General features: G+C 41.3%; 1 protein-coding gene across 1 annotated transcript in view; it reads right to left on the bottom strand.

The window, feature by feature from the left end:
- LOC103374527 (calcium/calmodulin-dependent protein kinase type II subunit gamma-like) overlaps positions 1-19,683 on the bottom strand; it is a gene marked incomplete at its 5' end in the record, with an annotated part of 47,879 nt that overhangs the window by 15,853 nt on the left and 12,343 nt on the right. Inside the window, 9 exons of the mRNA XM_008304626.1 lie at positions 1,874-1,954; positions 5,903-5,943; positions 10,216-10,275; positions 10,900-10,942; positions 11,035-11,118; positions 12,134-12,256; positions 15,729-15,823; positions 16,345-16,428; positions 16,985-17,087. Of these exons, the coding sequence (XP_008302848.1) occupies positions 1,874-1,954; positions 5,903-5,943; positions 10,216-10,275; positions 10,900-10,942; positions 11,035-11,118; positions 12,134-12,256; positions 15,729-15,823; positions 16,345-16,428; positions 16,985-17,087 (714 nt within the window). The remainder of the gene's footprint in view (positions 1-1,873; positions 1,955-5,902; positions 5,944-10,215; positions 10,276-10,899; positions 10,943-11,034; positions 11,119-12,133; positions 12,257-15,728; positions 15,824-16,344; positions 16,429-16,984; positions 17,088-19,683) is intronic.

The raw sequence follows: 19,683 nt of genomic DNA, 5'->3' as shown, positions 1-19,683 counted from the left end.
GCAGTGACTTTAATGCTGAGCCAGTAAATGCACACTGGCTCTTATTATCAAATTATCTAACATTTTAAATTATGTTCAGGTTGATCCTTCTTGTCTCTAAGCATTGTCCATGTTGTGTGTTTGTGTAGCTGCTCCTCATCCCCAGCCACGACCCTTCCACAGAAACACTCAGCACAAAGCGAGTCAAGAGCTCCAGGTGCTGCACAGTTTAGAAAACACACCCACAGTTGAACTGGTTTAGTCAGTCAGTCACACGCTCCTCAACTCGAGCCACACTGGACAAAACCTCAGAGCATGCAGCCCCTTCAGTTACGTATGGGATTGTGGAGGATTGTGAATTTGAGGCATTTGAGGCCTTTACGGTGGTCGACATGAGTCTCTGATTGGAAGCCATAAAGTAACAGACTTGTCCCAGGAATGTGAAATTCAGTTTGGGATTGATATTGTGTTAAGAATAGCATTGTGAAGAGTTTCCTGCAGATTTCTGAGAAGACTATCATGTCTGTAAATATGAAGCCGCTAGCAGCTAGTTAGCTTAGCTTAGCACAAAGGCTAAAGAAAGAGAGGTTACAACTGTCTTATTCGTGTTTAAAGTTAACAAAATCGACCCGTCAGCACCTCTAAAGCTCAACATCTTGTTTCTTCCATCTCCAAAAGTTTAAAAAGCCAAACTGAGGTTTTATGGGATGATATTTGCAGGAGCAGTAACTTCCAGAAGCCTCCAAGAGCTAAATTAGTTAGAGGTGGTGATAGGTGGATTTTGTTATGAAGCTGTTGTCCCCTGCTTTCAGCCTTATGCTAAGCTAGGCTAATCGCCTCCTGGCTTGTGGTCAATATTTAACATTAGAGTAGTGGTCAACTTTCCCAAAAGTATTCCCTTAAACTGTCAGAACTAAATCAGATATTTAGTAATTAGTCATTTCCGAGGCGGTTGTATCTGGCCGGGATTTAACAATTTTGTATATTGAGCCATCAGTTCTGCAGACGGTTGTTTGAGCATAATTTTGAGTCAAAGATCTTAATCACTTCAGTCACTTTTACTTTGTCCTTCAACCTTTAAAGCAGAAATGTCAGTCACATAGTTTGAAAAGTGTATAATGAGATCTAAAAAATGCAACCGGCCACATGGTGGTGAAATAAAGGTTTGACTTTCTCCAAATTGAACATTTTCATGATGCCATATTTTCCACATTTCTAACCTGAGACGAGCCTCTTTAACGCTCTGCTATAAACGCCTCAATCCCATTACGTTTAATGAACACCGGGGCTGCGTCCTCATGCACTTATGATCCGTCTGTCACTCGTCCACTCCAGCTCCTGTTTTACCCAGAAGTCCTCCTCGTTCACCATTAGCTAATTCAAGAGCAATTTGTAAAAGGCCATCTTTTGATGTAGTCGATGTTCAGCCTCTGAAATTGTAATAACCCCCCACTTTGACAAAGCCCAGGTGACGCCGCTGAACACACAGAGGAGTCGCCGGGATGTGGCTGAGCACAACTTGATTGAAGCTGCTGCTGTTGCGCCGCAAAATGAAAGTCATTCGTCTACCTGTCAGCGCCGCGTAAATATGAGCGCGTCCACAGGAGGCTTCGGGTAAAACACAAGCCGGGGAAAGAGACACTCGGAGGCCCGGACCGGTCGTTCAGTTTTAAAGTCGTCAAATTCACCGCCAACATCACAATTTGTGTTCCAGAACAGAAGCAAAAAGAGGCAGAGGGTGATGGACGAGACAGAGGACGGAGTGCAGAAAGTATTTTTGCTTGTGACAAAAACATGAAGGAGGAAGGGGAGGGACAGAACTAAACATCAAAAACGATGGAAATGATGCCATAAAAAGCAACGTGAGAGAAACCAAATAGAGAAGATGAGGTACCATTGGAGCTGAAGATGACATGCTGCTGTCTTTGGTGCTGCTGCTGCTTACTACACTGTTTTTACTGTTGTTTCCCTGCGACTGGGGCAAAGAAACACAACACAGGGTGATTCCCACTGGGTCTAAACCATAAACCCCTCCTGTGGGAATCACAGGTGGAAAACAGGAATAGAGCCATTACACGGCCGATAGAAATACTCGGCATACTGTGAGCGATTTGAAGCAGCGCGATCTGGGAGTTAAATGCTAAACAGATTTATCTGAATATCTCTGGAAATCCTCTGCAGCTGGCTGCTTTGTGCATTTTAAAGGGCAGTTGTTGTATCGTTCTGCGCGTCTGTTGTGTACACAGCTTCCAATTAAATCCTTTAATCCATTTCTTTTGACCAGAAACTTGTAGAAACAGATGCACGTGGAAATGTCAGCGTACCGACTTCCGAACACTTTTAACTGACTCTACTAGTTTCTGCAGCTATATATTGCTTTACGCCTGCATTAGACGTCTGCAGTGTTTGCAGACGCTACAACAGTTTCAAAAAAAGGGGGAAAAACAACATAACAGTTAGTTAGAACATGCATTTTTAAACAATAAACATATTTTCAGGCTGGATTTATTTCCCCAGCTTCAAAAAAGTAATAAATAAAAATCAGTAAAGTGGCATCTGCTGGGGTTAAAAAGAGAAATAAGTTTGTGTCTAAAAGGCGCTCAACTAATTGGTCGTCCATTTCTGGTAGCAACAAAGCCAGAAATTAGAAAAAAATGATTCAGAAAATCAGGTTAGAATGACTGCCAGTCCAGGTCTGTGCATGCAGTGAAAGGCCTTGGTGAAAGGGTTTCCTCTGATTGAGAGCCATGCATGGAGGTAGGAACTTTATATTGTTGTTTCATTTGTTTTAGCTCATGCTAACGAAGCACTAAAGCCTACTTTAGCCACTAAACTACTTTAGCATTGATGAAACTGCTCAGTTTGTCCCTTTGGCTTTAAGAGATCCTGTTTATGGCTTTGACAGATCAACAAAGTAAGACTGTGGTTGGAACTAAATCCTGAAAAGTTTATTTACAGAATAGTTTTAACTGAATTACCATTTCTCTGAGTTCATCCTGCTGAGCTACAATAGAAGTTTAATTAAGCTATAAAATAAGTGGGCTGCCACATTCATTTAATCAACCAGGAAAGGAATTAATTTTAGGTAAATTTCAAGGTATAAAGAAGTATTTGTATGTGTTAGTATGTGTTTTAGTCAATAGGAATGAATTGTTTCTAACTTTTTATGGTGATTTCTATAATGAATGCAATACTTTTAGCAAAACTATACAAACATTGGTCTGTGTGAACAATAATCACGAGAAATAAGCAGTAAGAGTCCAGTTTTCTAATCACGGTTAGTCTGAAACTGTTCCATCATTGTTCAAACCATTATGTCGTGGGGCAGACGGTGTCATAAACAGGTGTATTGTCTATATTATAGGGAAGAGCTGGTGCTTCTTTTGGCCTCTGTTGCTTCACTTTCCTTCCTTTATATCTGTCGCACCCAGTTTCATGAAAGCGAAAACCCCTTAAATTCCATTGTTTCCTCCCTCCAACCCGTCTTCTTTCTGTTTCTTATCTGATTTTGGGACCTCCAGGCCACATGAACTCGTTGTGCTGCTACACGACGGAGCTGTAAGTTCGGCTGCAGCTGCAGATTAACGCTGAGATGTGAACAAGAAAACACAGTTTGCGCTGGACTCTCCCTTCAGCCTCGGGCTAACTGGATGGAAAGGAGAATGCAAATATTCCCACAGGAAAGTTTAGAGGTGTGGACGAACGGATTACGTCAATAAAAGGTTAAGAGCTAAGTGCTGGGGGGGTTTCAGCTGTTTTCCTACAACTCCGAGATGAGCAAATACCTCAGCGTGACTCGTGAAACAGTGTTTTGGCAGCGCCTGTGGCCCACTAGGAACATCTTCTAACAGAAAAAAACAGGCTTTCACTGTGTTCCAGGGCTGCTAAGGAAACTTCTTTAGTTAATCATAAACATTTGAACTTTCAAAATGTTGAAATATAGAGATTTTACCAAAATCCTAATCAGTTGGGCGTCAGCAGGTACTACGTTGTTTGGTCTTACAGCACCAGAATGAACTCTTTGAGGAGACTGAATGGTCCTGATTTGACGGGGAATTTTGTTGTTTTCTCTCTTTTACTGTATTTATTAACTCCAGAAATAAAATACCAGAGAGTTTCTGTGCTGCTGAAAGTACTGGAGCGTAGTTTCAATAAGAAAAAACTCAAATATCCCAAATCCAAACTGCAGACTTAGATGTAAAAACTTGAGATTTTTTTAAACTAGCTCCAAAAAAAGTGTTTTTTGGGGAATAGAAAATGTTCAGGCTGTTTATATTTGAAACTGAAGTATGTACAAACTGTATTCAATTTGGTGCATGTAGGGGAAAAAAAACAGGTCTCTATTTCTTCCAGCAAGATATCCTAATAAAAAAAAAAAAAAGAAATTATTAGCTATTGTACTGTATGAATACCTGAATCTACTATTTATAGGCCTGCACTATGTTTTTAAGTGTTTTCTAGCGAGTAAGTAACAATTTAAACCAGTTTGAATTAGAAAATTCATCGAAGCAGCCAAAAAACAAACAAAAAAAACCCCTATATTAACCACTTCTGGACCTGAACTGTCTCTAGTTTAATGATTATCTGCAGGTGACCAAGACAGCTGTTTAATTTATAGGAAAAGGGGGGAAAAAAGAAGAATTCATTCAAATGAAGAGTTATGAGGGCACAATAAATATGTCAAAAGGGAAAATAAAAAAGGAACATGGTTGTATATCGATGTTTGCAGTGATTAAAAATGTCGCTCCCTCCTGCGATGGTCGGGGATGAAGTGAAAAGGCCGGATTTAGTCGATGGGCGGTCGAGTCAGACATGTCGCGTTTGTGTTGTCTGTAACGAGGCGAATGGTTTTGGTGGCGCTTATGGTCGAAGGGGATGGAGGCATGTTGGATGAAGTAGGGAAATCCAACAGGAACGACGCATAAATCACCTCTGCCCAAAATCAAAATTAAAAAAAAAAATGAAAGAGATATAAGGGGAAGACCGGAGGGGAGAAAAGACCAGTAAAGAGAGACGAGGAATGAAAAATGAACGAAAACGACAGAGCTGATCTCACCATCAAACAAACACTCGAGCTGGACTTCCTTTTCTGACAGACAGCAATGGAAAGGAGGAGGAAAAATAAAAAATAAAAATAAGGGGTCATCGGGAAACAAGGAACTGATCAAAACAGCAAAAAAAGTGACGCTGCCAGATTGATCCCAGAAAGAGAGAAAAAACAAAACAGCTGCAGAAGCTCACACAGGAACAGAGATGAGACAAAGGGATACTGAGAAGGCTTCAGAGGAAAAAGAGAATCAGCTGCAAAAAAACATAGGGGGTTAATTTTTAAAGAACTCATAGTTAAATCCCTGGTTGTGCAGTTTATTTGTATAGATATATTTGGGGGGTATTTAGTTATGGTTTAAGCTACTGTGTGTATTTTGGTTTGGCCCTCGTCGGTCGTGGCGCTTCACTGCATGCATGGACGCTGACTGTCGGTTCAAACAAAATCCCTGCGAGTCAAAGAAAGAACTGGTGGCAACAAAACAAACAGCATTTTATTTTTAAAAAAAAAAGGTTGTTGCTCTTTATTATGTTCCTTACTTTCACTTTAATCTCAAATCTGTGTCACCTTTATCTGCTAACTCATAAACATGATCAAGCACCTGCTTCATTTTTAAGATCAATCCTTTCCCCGAAGCCACAAAAAATCTTTAAATCGCATTTAACAGACCTTAGAAAAACTAAACACGGAGCACCAGAGCACAAAGGTAATCCAAATTAAAGAGCATCATACTGCCTCTCTGTGTGCTTGTAATATCACAGATATTAGACAGTAGTTAGGGTGACACAACAAGAGGGAGTTAAAAGAAGACAGGAAGAGTAGAGAAAATATGTAAAAATAAAAATAAAGAAAACCCTCACGGGTCTGAGAACTTACCTTCACGCCATCCGACTTTTTGTTTAGTAAGGTTTTGCATGCTGAAAAAAAGTGAGAAAAGACAGTGAGGACGTAGAAAAACAACAGCTGATCGCTATTACAGACTAAAACATGTTTAACAATCCTGACTAAAATGTGTACTTTCTGCAACACTGGGTAAAATTTAGCTAATTAAAGGGTTAAACTCTTTAAAGCGGTAAAAAATAAATTAAGATGGAGCCCAATAACAATCACAGCTCCTGCTATTTCCTTACAGCACGTTGTCTTTGTTTTTATGGAAGCTCATTTATGCCAAAAAAAATAAATAAATTAGATGAAACTAAAAAAAAATGAGTCGAAATTTTACTTACATATTTAGTAAAAATTTAAATTCAATAATGTAAAATGATCTAATGGAAAGTTGTAATTATAATATAGTTCAGTAAAAAAAGATAAGAGTGTAAAACTATTAGATGATAAGTCAGAATTATACTTAATTATATATATGATGCATATATGTAAAAATCCTGCATTAGTAAGTAAAATAATGAGATAGTAGGTAAAAGATATTCGCTAAAAATGTTAGTAAATCAACATTTTCATGAACTGTCTGATGATTTTGGCTTGGAACTTCAGATTTTTGACCATGAGTATTTTCATTCATGCTTAACTTCATACATTTTTTCCTTTAATTTTTATTTTATTTAACCTTTATTTAACCAGGAAAGACCCATTGAGATCAAAAACCTCTTTTACAAGGGCGTCCTGGCCAACATTAAAACATTAACAGTAAAAACATTGGAGATTTAGAGGCACTACAGCTCAGAATAAAAAAACTAAAATGATAAAAAATCAGGAATAATAAAGCTTTCCTAGTTATGTTTTCATCATCATCGTTCTATTTACGATTGTAATTTTAAATTTAAGCTAATTTCATTCAATTTTCTGGTTTTTCTTTCATTTACATTTGATCAAATTTCTTTTTTATTTCTTTCTTTTGAACATGTTTTACTCCACATGCATGTCTGGTTGTAGAGCAACAAATAAGCTTAGTATTTCTATTGTAACTGATTTTGTGGGGTTCAAATCATCCTTCAACTGTCCAGCAATTAAAACAACAAACACCAAAAGCAGGAGGAAAACAACAACAACAACAACAAAAAAATACTAAAAGCAGTCGTGGCTCAGTGTCATACAGTAGACAGCACAGTTCAGCAGGACGACTATAAAAAGATAGACTGATCCTGGTTCAGTGTTCAGACGGTTCTTCCTTCTGAAGGCGTTCAGGAAGTAAACATGAATGGATGAATGAATGAATAAGCTACTGAATGATGTGAATGGACGCACTGCTCTCTGAACCCATGAGCTGCATCTGTACAAAAGAATCTTGTTTGTGCTTTTTGTTGAAACTTTAGCTTGTGTCAGTGCAGCATGATCTGATTCACGTGAAGCCAACACTGACCACACTGATATAACAGGAATCTGAAAACTGAGCACACAGCAAACTCACAGAGAAATGACACCGATAGGACAGAAAACGTAAGAAAAACGTCCACACACAAACACCGACTCAAAGTAAATACAAACTGCATCAACACTCATATTTGTGAAAGAGTTACGATCCAATAATCCGCCCTTACCTTCCATTTATAAAGAAGGAAGGAGGGCGATGAAGAGGGCGAGAAAACAGCAACGTATTTAATATCTGCATCTCAACATCTGAACTGAACACTAAAGATGACAGCTGCAGGCACAGAACACCTGACGGGCTTTTAGTGTACGTTAAAGGCATTTTCACAGAGGTGATGGGTTCATGCGGTGACGGTGGCTCATCAACATGTCGGGCATGCAGCATCCACTTCAAAGTCTTCGTCTTAAAATGTGCCGAGAAGCACGTTTCCCAACAAGTGTGAAACTGCGCAGAAACCCTTTAAGCTCAGGACGTCATCTGTGCAGATTCAAACCCAATTTCTTCACTTTTACACGGCTTGTAGGAACGTTCACGCTCAGGAAGTGAAGAAATCTAATAGAGAACTCCATCATATCGGCTAGACATCTTCTTGTTGATTCAACTAGGTTACCTGTATGAACAGCCTTTAAGCAAGCAGCTCGCCCTGTCGTGTGACCGACGTTTACCTGCAAAGGGTTCAGTATGCTTCAAACAGATATGATGTGTGCACTGAGCATGTGCAAGAGTGTTAGCGTCCTAAATGAGCACAAAGGGTTAAAAGCCTGCTGTCATGCAGACATCGAGCATGCATCGAGCGTGCTCATCAGATAACTGGTTCTTGTTGCCAGTGAAGATAGAAGCTTAAATTCTAGCTAACTGCCAATATGATGCTCCTGTAGTAAAATATATACAGATGAGATATTTCTGTTCTCGTAAAAGGTCCAATTTTAGTTTTAATGTGACGTTAATTTTGTCATTCGTCCAAGTCCACAAGGTGCACGGCAACTGCATGTGTCAGAAAACAAATATTACTAGCTGCTGTGTGAGGGTGTTATCCCTTATCCACTTCTAAAAAATTAAGAACTCTCCCCAGGAAGATGAAACCACATCCACATCTAGCCACAAAAGACCTTAACAAACCCCCTTGTGGCAGTGGGAGCACTAACGACTCACATAACGAGGGGGAGGAGCAACAAACCCCCAATTGAAACCTAAACTCAGGTGTTAATGGCTCCTTAAGGATATCAGTATCTGGAACTCTCAACTAGTCAGTCAGAACTGATGAAGCCTCTTGGATGAAACATCTTCAAGGAACTCAAGCAAGTCCAGTTGCTACGATTAAACTACAAGAATAAAAATTTAAAAGAGCTGTAATTCAAGTAGTTGTTGCTGGACTTGGGAGTTGCATTGATTTCTAGCTACATGGCTGTCTTTGATGTTGCCAAACACAGTACTGAAGTTCTAAACTCTCCAGATATCCTGTTCTAGATCCGCCCACTGTGCTCGGTGCACTTCAGGAATAATCACATGGACACAGTGGCGAAACTCAGCCTGTAACTAGCGGCTATATTTTGCTAGCGGCTAATTTTTTTAGACTCATGCAAAAGAGCCATGTTGTATTTTGAAGGCCAATGCGACCATTGCATATGCATTGTAGTATGAGCGAGAGCATTTTCTGTCATTCCCATCTTTGTTAGTTATCATTTAAAGAGAAGTAATTCAAGTAGGCGCTGCTGGACTTTGGAGGTGTTTTGAATTGTAGCTACACGTTTTTCATCCATGGTGCCCAAACAGAGTTCAAAACTCTAAAATCTCCAGAAGTCCAGTGCACACCTCAGGAATAACAACATGGACATGGTGCTAAACTCTGACCTGTAAATAGCTTCTATCTTCTGTAAAAGGCTACGTGTTGTTTACCTATCCTAAAACCGCGTCAACACACATTTACTTTGTTTTCATGACCTATATCTCCACTGTTTCTCCATTATGTTACTTTACTGTCCTGAAACTACACGACCAGTGCAGGAGCACTTCCATAAATTCTACTTTTATCAAGCTTTTTTTTTTTCAGCATTGCGCAGTTTGTTTTATGAGCTGATGATCCTACAAGCACTTTGTTTGAAGCACACTGACGCCTTGAGTTTTTTTTTTTTTTTTTTGTCTGTTCACACAGAAACAACAGAGCAGGCAGGAGAAAAGAGACAAAGAAAACTCGTTCACACAGGACACTGTGCATTCTGTTTATCCAGCTCCCCATGCAGCTTGGCAAACTGTACTGTACGCTCATAAACATGCTTGGCTGGCTGCTGGTGCCAGAGCCATGCGGAGGGAAGGTTGCAGCGAGCACAGGCAGGCATCGACTGGGCATCAGTACTACGGGTACTAATCAATTAGAAGGAATGGCGTAAATGCTAGAATGTCTGTTTGTACTTAAAAACGGTTAAATGGTTAAATGATTAGGGCTGCTGAGGATCAGACCTGCAGCAGTTGCGTTAATGCAGAGGTGTGTAACCAGAGCTTTGCGAGGTAGCAGCTGGGTAGTCGGAGGGAGGTCAGGGGGTCATGCTGGGCGTCAGTTAAATGGTTGTTGCATTCGACGCAGGAAATTAAATAGCCAGTTCTGGAGAGGAGTTCTGTTCATTAGAGCATCAAGAAGCGCAGCAGCACTAAAAGGTCAAGAGCTGTGCTTCATCTGTGTTTCCTATTTATACGTCTATGTGTGTGTTCGTGATGCCTCAGTGCAATGATGACCACTTCAGAGTGGTCCATCAGTGTGCAGGCAGCAGGTGGGTGGTGGGGGGTTCAAGCAGACCAGGCCACATGCCAATAGCCTGAGTACGAAGTTGGCAGTGCGCGACTCCAACACCCCCTCCAGCAAACGTACCTTCCTGTGCCATTGCGGCCGTGCTGGTGGTAGCGGCAGGGCTGGTATGCTGCCGTCCCACTATTGGACAGAGAGGGATTCAGTGTGGTGCCGCAGGTGGGACAAGAGCCAACCTATCCCAACTCTTTTCTTTCTCATTTTCTTTAAATGAATAAACTTTTTAAACAAGAAGGGAAAAAAACATAATGCATTTGGGTCCTGTGCTGCCTCCATTTATGGCATTTTAACTTTAAAAAACAAGATTTTTTGTGACATCTAACTTGTATAAATAACTTAAACTGAAGCAGGAGATGTGAAATCTCAGCACTATACCACCTGGGCCCCAAATTACTGAACTGATTTCCCTGGAAGTTAAAAAACAAGCCAAAAACAACAAAGCAATTCTTAGATTCTGGCCCATCTGCTTTCTTCAGCTGAGGCAACTCTTGACCTGTAGGAAGGAGTTGGCTGCAATCCACGGGACCAGCTTTGCTTACATGAAAGCATATAAACAGAAGGCCAATAGCATTAATGCATTAGCTCGCTAGGCCATTGTCCAGCCCACAAATTGGGTGTACGATTAAAAGCGCCCTGTGCTTTCGGTGACCAGACTGCTCACGAGGAATCACGAGATATAGTAGCAGGACAGCAGCGATTAGATCAGTGGAAGTGTTACCTCGTTTCAAACCGAGCGCCAAAGCTCACCTGAAAAGTTCCTGGACACCAGCATCGTTGTGAGGATAGCTCCCTAAAGACATGACAAAAAAAATGAATCCGCATTATAAGGATATGTGCTTTGTGAACATGCTAACATGTGTGTAGGTCTGTGTCCAAGCTCACTTTAAGTTTCCTCCTGGCGTTGAACTTGCGCAGACATTCCACAGTCTCTTGACGGTGCATCATGGAGGCCACGGTGGAGCGTTGCTGCATGTGGAAAGGAAGCAGTTTGGATTAATCAGGAAGTTCTGATAAATGTGAGCAATGAACAGAATGGAGGCCGTGAACACAAGTTTAATGTCCTTTATTTTAAGTCCATTATTTTCTACATCAGGACACTAAGTTACTGCGGCTGTATTTCTAATGTATTTACAATAATAATATGTTTTGTTTCCAGAAGCTTCACTGTTAGCATGTAGCACCTGTAGCTGCTGGTTTGGGTCTTATCATCAATCATCTCCCGGTTAAATCATCAGTACAAAAGATTAATGATTGCTTCAGAAAAAATTAATTGATAAAGAGCAGAAGCCTGTGAACAAGGACGTGTAGGTGAAGTGCAATTGGTCAGAAACATTTCACCACAATTTCAGAGACTTTGACAACTATGGCACCGTGTTTTGTTTACAGCTTTTTAATTCGTCACAGCTCCTCTGAGTGTTTTTTTTTCAAGGCTCAAGCATATTTTGAACTGATCTGTGAAACCAAACTGACCGATAAAACTTGCCTTGTCGAAAACAAATAAGTTTGAACTATTAAAACTGCCAGCTGTAGAATAAACCTTTAAGATTTCTGATACTATCTGTGCAGCTCAGCTATGCAAATACGTCTGCTATATGACTTTACAGTGTTTCAGGAATCTTTTCAATTTCTTCTTCCAATGTGTGTCATTCCACCCAAAACTAAAAATTCTGCTCTTGTATTCAGTGTAGGTAGGTTGCACAGACGGCTGGCTCAAGTTGTGCTTTTGTTTTGACCAGCTGTCTTTAAAGAACAAACTACAGCGTAATTCTGGGGGTGTTTGTTCAAAAGCTCCGGCTCATGGTGTCCTGCCAAGTTATTCCTACATCCAGTCGATACACGACGGCCTATTAAGATAGATAGAGAAACTAATGTGACATAATTTGTTTTAAAGCTGGCGTGAACAGCTACAGCAGTGTTTTACACGCCGGGAAAAAGATTACTTTTGACGTGGAAACCGAAGACGGAGACAAGAGTGACTTACGCAGACCCAGGGATGCTTGAGGGCCTGGTCGGCAGTGATTCTTTTGGCAGGGTTAATCGTTAACATCTGATTGATCAGATTCTTGGCCTCGGGGGTCACTGTGTCCCACTCTGGGGAAGGAAACTGAAAGAGGAGGAAATGGTAGGAATGCACATACATTAATATCACTGAAAAACCATTTTAACACACATGCACAACCTTTTTTTTACTTGTTTCCCCTCACAATCCACATTTATTTTCATCAGCATTAAGCAGACACTTTCAACATTTAAGAAATATTCGCAGAGCCAAAACTGCATCTGCAAAACACAACATGTGCTCAGACACCAGGGAGTCGGGCAGAAATCACAGGAGGATGCATCTGAAAAAATATCCATCCAAAAACCTGTTGTTGACTCTGATATAATTAAAAGGCTCCGGGCCAGATTTGCAACAGATTTTGTTGCCGTGTTTATTAAACAGATGTGGCAGCCTGTGTGTCCTCTGTGCGAGCGTCTCCCTCCTCGCTTCCAGGGGAGGATCGCGCAAACGACAGGGGGAGGCACGTTAACTGGTGGACCTCCAGCGAATTAACGGAGGTCGCGCAATTTGTCAGTTCTGAAGGGAGAAAAGTCCACATGTGAAGATCGTGGAGATCCATCCATTATCTATACACCGCTTAATCCTCATGAGGGTCGCGGGGGGCTGGAGTCTATCCCAGCCGACTTAGGGTGAAGGCAGGGGACACCCTGGACAGGTAACCAGTCCATCGCAGGGCTACACTTAGAGACAGACAACCAAGCACACTCACATTCACACCTGCGGACAATTTAGAATCACCAATTAACCTCAACATGTTTCTGGACTGTGTGGGAGGAAGCCGGAGAACCCGGAGAGAACCCACGCTGCACGGCGAGAACATGCAAACTCCACACAGAAAGATTCCGGTGCCCCCACCGGGACGCGAACCGGCAACCTTCTTGCTGCGAGGCAACAGTGCTACCAACTGCGCCACCTTGCAGCCCGACTGTGGAGATGAAAAGCACTAAATATAAATGTGTAGATGGAACTATTAGAAGTAAAAATACTGCTGTAGCACAAGTGAACAGTGGACAGGGAGTTTTGTGTTCATTAAACTTGAATTTGAACATTAATGAAGTGTAAAATCACTACAGGCTACACATTGTCTCTCTTTTATTAAGACTTGGCTTGAGGATAATTTGTGCCTCTTTGATTTCTGCTTTAACCTCCTACAAACAAGTTTAATGCTTCCTAATATATTATTAATTATGTTAAAGGTTATTCTATCGTAACGTCAGCTTAGAGGGAAAGAGCAGCAGCTTTATCGTTGGAATGCTCTTTCTTCCTGTGTTTCGGCACTTGTATAATACGTGAAATCGAGCAGCGATCCGTCGGTCTTTGATTCACTTTTTCAAGTCGCCGTTGTTTCTTTCACTCCAGTCACTCACACCTGCTGCCCTCATCCCTCCATCCGAGTCGCATAACATGTTTACTACTAAAGAATCAAAGCAAGCTGTCAACCAGCGTTTACTTCAACGGGTTCCAGTTACTGACAAAAAGAAAAAAAACAAAACTCAAGGTGTCTACATGACAGCGATGACACTCCAGAAGTGCACATTATTACAAGTGCTTGTCACAGTCACTTCATATCACTGCTCATATTATGCACATTCATTAGATGTGGTTGCTTCCAATTATGGAAATTAATACGGGTAATAAATTCCTATCTCCCAGAGGACTATGACAAGATCTGATAAATAAGCCTATTGCTAGTATCGCCTTTTTTTTTTTTTTAAACAGCAAGATGAAAATCATACAATAACAAGCAGCAAGCAATTAAAAACTAAAATTAAATTTCTAAATTACTTGCGCGACAGAATTCAGAGCACGTTATTTGACGAGACTCGAAGTGAAGGTGTCCTGCAGGGCTCGTCTCGAGGCTCCCAGATTGTTTTTGTTGCCGTTCACACCAATTATGTTTGAAACAGGCGACGAAGATCCTGTATTAGAACTCGGTTTTATTAACACAGAAGGAGCTCTCTGACTGACGTTTCAGATTTTAACTCTTGTCTTAAAGGATCCTTGTCGTGAAATTGGTGAATTTTCAGTCAGCCGGCCTTGGAGGAGCCCACGAATATGTGCTCGACAAAAGATTAAAGCTCCACAAATCAATATCGTTAATGGATCAAACATAAATTCTCAAACGGTTTTTGTTTATCTCGCTGGCAGAGGAGCTCATTTGGGCTTTTGATTTGTAATTTCTCCTCCTCTCAGGTGAATTCAAACTCAAAACGTCCTCCATGTTTAGCAGCTGTCTTGATAAATTCAATATATTGTATATTTTACAGATTATCAGCAGCAGGAGTCACACATGGCAGCTCATGTTGCTGCTATGAATAAAACACTTGTTCCAGCAGCTTTTTTCTTCTTAGATAATCTTTTACTGAGAGAAAAAAAAACATCAGGAAGAGTCAGAGGTAGTTTAACACTGATCAGGAGTACCGCAAAGAACAAGCAACTGGAATTAATTAGGGAATAAAAACATTAATTTTGTATAAAAAGAGAAACTCAGAGCAGCAGAGTGGTTAGCGAATCTGTTGTTGTTCGTGCTGCAGACGCTCACATTACACTCAATTTACACTCACGTGTCTGTTTACCCAGCCGTTATTAGCGAGCTTCATTTATTTGTTTGTGCTGGCTGTGCCCTCGGCTATTATTTGACACTAAGTCATTATTTGAACATGGGCTTTTCAGGCTTTACAGTGTGTTTAACATGAAAGACGCTGCTTCAGACTGTAATCACCTGGTTTGGTTGGTTTAAAGCTCTGATAAACTCAGCGTACAAAACCTGCTCATAACCAAATATTGCACAAAGTTGGAGACTACAGTGCCTCTAAAACTAAATGTTTTCCTATTTTCTTGCTTTTTAACATTAAATTGTGGTCAGTTAAATCTGGCTTTTTTGACAGAAGCAAGTCTTTTATGTCAAAGTGAAAACAAAACTCTGCACCATAATGTAAATGAGAGATTTAATGCGAGCTTTTGCAACTCTCCCATAAAGCTTTGACTGGTAAAGAACAGGCAACAGTTATTGAATGTACAGTCTCTCCCATCTCAGTCCTGAAGCTTGTCGCTCCTTCAGAGGAATCATAAGTGTCTTGGTGGCCGCTCTTACAAATCTCTTTCTCGAGGACGGCCTGCTTGATGCAGATTCACACATGATGCCGTATTCCTTCTACCTATAACAAGATATCAGTGCCAGTGTCGCCCTGTGCTGCTGGAAGTGTAAGCAACACTTTGCCATTCAATTTACAACCTTCTAATGTGTAGATGTTGTGCATTTAGCACCTCATGCGGCAGTGGAGCAGAGATACAGAGCTCAACTCGCAGAACTTAAAATCTAGAGATTGCCTTTAACCCCTGCTATGACATCAACACTGCACATCGGAAGCTGAGACTGTGGGTCACATCTACGTTGGTAAATTGTGAAAAGCATTAAAAGGTTTCTAGTTTGTGTAGTAGACTTGTTTCATCTCAAAACCATGCTAACTGCTTCCAGGCCAACTGCACACAAACACCACACGAGAGCACTTACGTCATATGCGCCGGCTTTGATCTGTTGGTACAGTTTGTGCTGGTCCTCGTCCCAGAAGGGAGGGTAGCCCACCAGTAAGATGTACAGGATCACACCTGATACACACATAAATCAAGGCATAGCTGTCAAAATGAACACAAACACACAAACACAGGCTGAACAATGTAATTCAGGCACATTACAGCCAATTCAGAGAAACAGGATGACGCAGGTTGAAGACGTCAGCAAACCCTCTTCTAATCTGAAGCACTTTTGCATGTGCGGAGTCCTCGATGCTGGTTGCCCTTCAGCATTCTGATTGATTGGGTCGTGAGGTGCGTGAGTGTGACGTAAACACTCGGTTGTATCTGTCACTGAAGCTGATTGTGTGGCATTACTGGTTGCAGTAAAGTTTTACGAGATGGTAGCACGAAGAGCATAAATACTAATAAAGATGAAGCGTTACGTTGATCTCTCAGAGTGCAAACAGCGTCCTCTTTTATCGACATCACATAAAAGCATAGCAGCGACATATATACGAGGGCGGTAGCAGAACCAGAGTGGACCTGCGTCTTACACGAACTACAGCTAACCAGTCGAGTATGAATTCGTGTGGGTGTTAGAGTGGGTAACTGACCACATGCCCATATGTCCACCGGCTTCCCGTACGGGTCCTTTCTCAACACCTCTGGGGAAAGGTACCCTGGAGTTCCGGCAAAACCTGCAAAACCACAAACATGCTTATGTGACATTTGTCTACGAAACCAACGGATCGGTGATATACAGTCTCTCTTCTCATTACTGTATGATTTGTGCAAGATTATATGTTCAAAAGAGATATTTTTTGTCATTTTCTGTGTGTTTCAGACACACAAATGAGTGCACCGACCTCTATCTCAGCACCTCTCCTCAATTTTCTCATTCTGCTGCCATTTTAAAAACTGTTTTAACCTGATACGACAGTTCAGTAATATTTAATGCGGTTTTGAATGTAAAAGTAATATTCACCACAAATATCACCGCACCGCAGTTGTTTAAAATGCAACACATATACAAACAAAATTATCTTGTTCCCTTGGGACAGAGGCTGATTATGTAGCAAATTCTATTAAATGTACGCTCTTGTTTTTTTTTTTTTTCTCGAAGACAATAACAAAAATACCGCATATCGTTATCATAATGTATTGAAACGCAAACTCAAGCTGGCTGCTCACTGAGGCGAACGCTGCTGCTGAATGTCAACGCTGTGGAAGAAATGCAGGGAATGTGTTCCTTACCAAACCATGCCTGTTGGTCCCCCTGCACCTCGATGGCTAGACCGAAATCCGCGAGCTTCACCGCCGCTCCCTTCATCTTACTGGCCAGGAGCAGGTTCTCTGGCTGCAACACAGAGACAGATAATCCCTGAGGGTTAAATACTTTCATTAAGCATGCAGCTAGTGACGACTAACCTAGCGACTATCAAAGATCCTTCCTATTATTGTCAGATTTCCTGTGAAATGCAAAAAATATATATAGGAAAATGCAAACACAAGGCACTTCAGATTTCTATCAAATGAAGGAAAACATATGAGAAACTGTAGGCAAATATTTCCACTTAAAAAAGGAGAAAAAAAAAGACTCAACTACACGAGGTTGTTAAATTTATCCTTCAGTAAACTCAATGAAGTTTTGCATGGCATAAAATTAATTATAGCACAACAACACACACACAAAAAAACATTTAATTAAGGGCTGAGATAGGCATGTACCCTACTTCAAGAAATGTCCTCTCTGTCTGCATGACTGGACGAGCTGCAGGAGCACGATGACATCTACAGTAGCAATGAGGCATGATATGGTCAAGCCGGCTACAAAGGCTTCCCCCAAAGGAAAGACCTTTTCAGTCAGCTGTCACAAGATTTAACACAGCGTTGTGACTCTGTCCCTCTGATCACACAATCGTGCAAAAAAAAAAAAGTCAGGCCTTGGCAAAGATCAGGACATATTAGCTGTGCTTTAGTCACTTCCTTACATCATAGTTTCCCTCACTTCAGGACGACGTGAGAGGGAGAAAAAAAAAAAAAAGAGATGAAACATCGAGTGTCGTTTGGCACGAGTCAGTTACTGATTACGGCTGCACAGCTGGCTTACATTGTTTTAGGGGATTTTTGTTGTTGTTATATTCTTTCTGTCATCTTACAGCAATACAACTATGTTTTCAGGAGAATTTGCAAGTTTTCTTTGTCCACCCTAAACCCTCGCAGACTACAAATGACATCTCATGCATGATCGCTTTAAATAATGAAGACTCCGAACGCTATGTGAGGAGCACGCCGGGGTTTTGTCCTCTTACCTGATCAAAGACATCTCTGTGGACGAGACAAGGTGCTCTCTGCTATGGGACTGTTCACTTGCTCCTACTCGTGCCTTTGCAGGCTTTGGCATAGCTCTCTCAATCAAACGTTCCTCCTCCAATGATATTTTAAAAGAAAACTCTCCAAACCTTCATGTTTTCAATGGCTTTTGGTTGGTTTGCTGTTTTTAGTTTTCTAAAAATCTTTTTCTGTCTTGCTTTTTGCACATATGTTTCTTGTTGTTTGGTGTTTGAAGCGTTTGCAGCACTTCAATCGATTCAGTTTGTTTTTCAAGTGTGCTACAACAATAAACTTTCTGTTTTTTAATTTTGGACTACCCCAGTAATTCCCCGAAGGAAAGCTGCAAATTTGCATAACTAAATAACGAGTCCACATCACTGTAAGTTGAGTGAATCAAGCGACAACTTTCAGGTAGTAAAAATGCAGAAAGTGTTGAAGTGCCAAAGACTGCAGTTCCTCACACGTCCACTTGAGGCTGCCTCTGAAAGCGAGCCAATCCCCCACAGACTCCAAAGTTAAAACGTCGACCTTTACAGCACAAATATATACATTTATAGGCTGGTACGAAAAATGGTTTTAGTCTCTATAGCTAATTCCCCCATTCATGACAACTGTATAGGAAGTGGTTTTTTATATAACTCACCCATTTTAATTGTATTACAGCTTAAAGTTATGGCGTAATTAAGGGTGTGGCCACTTTGAGTGACAGGTGTTGTCCATAGCTCACCTCAGCTCCACTCATGGGCTATCTCGTTGCTCATTTTTGGATTAGTTTGGCGGTAGAAGGAATCAGGAACTGCCAAGATGTCTGTGTTCCAAATTGTACACTTGTTCTTTTTACTTTAAGTACATACAGCAGCTGCCCTGACAAAGTATGCACCGTTTCATGTGGTGTACTATATACTTCTTTGTCATGAAAATGCGCCTTAAGCTTTAAACGTCGCACTCTGTAGTGTGAAATAAGCTGTCATCTGTCTGTGCACTCTCGGTGGCTCAAGCTTTTTTTATAATGATGACCATGACATAAACGCCCCGAGGATTGTGGGTCAGAACGGCCGGAAAAGCATGCTGGTTTGCACACAGCAAAAACGTGACCGGACGTAGCGGGACATGCAAAACACGACTGAGGTGAAATCGAATCTGCCACACTACACCTGGAGGTGGTCTGGTTTGCGCTGCGATAACATCTCCGCCGGGCATAAAAGCAGAACCGACAGTGTGACTTTGTTCGGAAGAAATCTGATACATAAGCTAAAAGGTCACCTGACTCCGCCTCTTCCTGTTATCTCAAGCCACAGATGACCCCCCGTCTATCGAGGGACACCCTGCGGGAGTCGGACTAGCGCTCATCAGCTTTTTTTTTCCTGCGCAGGTTAGGTTAGCACCATGAGCGGGGCTGTGGAAAAGTGAGACATGAACTCACTGCCAGAGCTTTTGCATATTAAGTTTCAATCGAAGAACTACGAAAGGTGTGCACATGCAAGGGCCCCTGATCAGATCGAGATAGCATCAAGTGTTGTTGGGGGTCTGCATGAGCCCCGATGGACTGGAGACCCCGAGCAGGATAACCGGTTACAGATGTTTCTCTCCAACAGTGTGGTGGCCTTACATGTAAGACT

Source organism: Stegastes partitus, unplaced genomic scaffold, assembly GCF_000690725.1.
Source record: "Stegastes partitus isolate 25-593 unplaced genomic scaffold, Stegastes_partitus-1.0.2 Scaffold2270, whole genome shotgun sequence".
Lineage (NCBI taxonomy): Eukaryota > Metazoa > Chordata > Actinopteri > Pomacentridae > Stegastes > Stegastes partitus.
The sequence above is the reverse complement of the archived record's forward strand: the minus strand, read 5'-3'. Positions and strand labels throughout refer to the sequence as shown.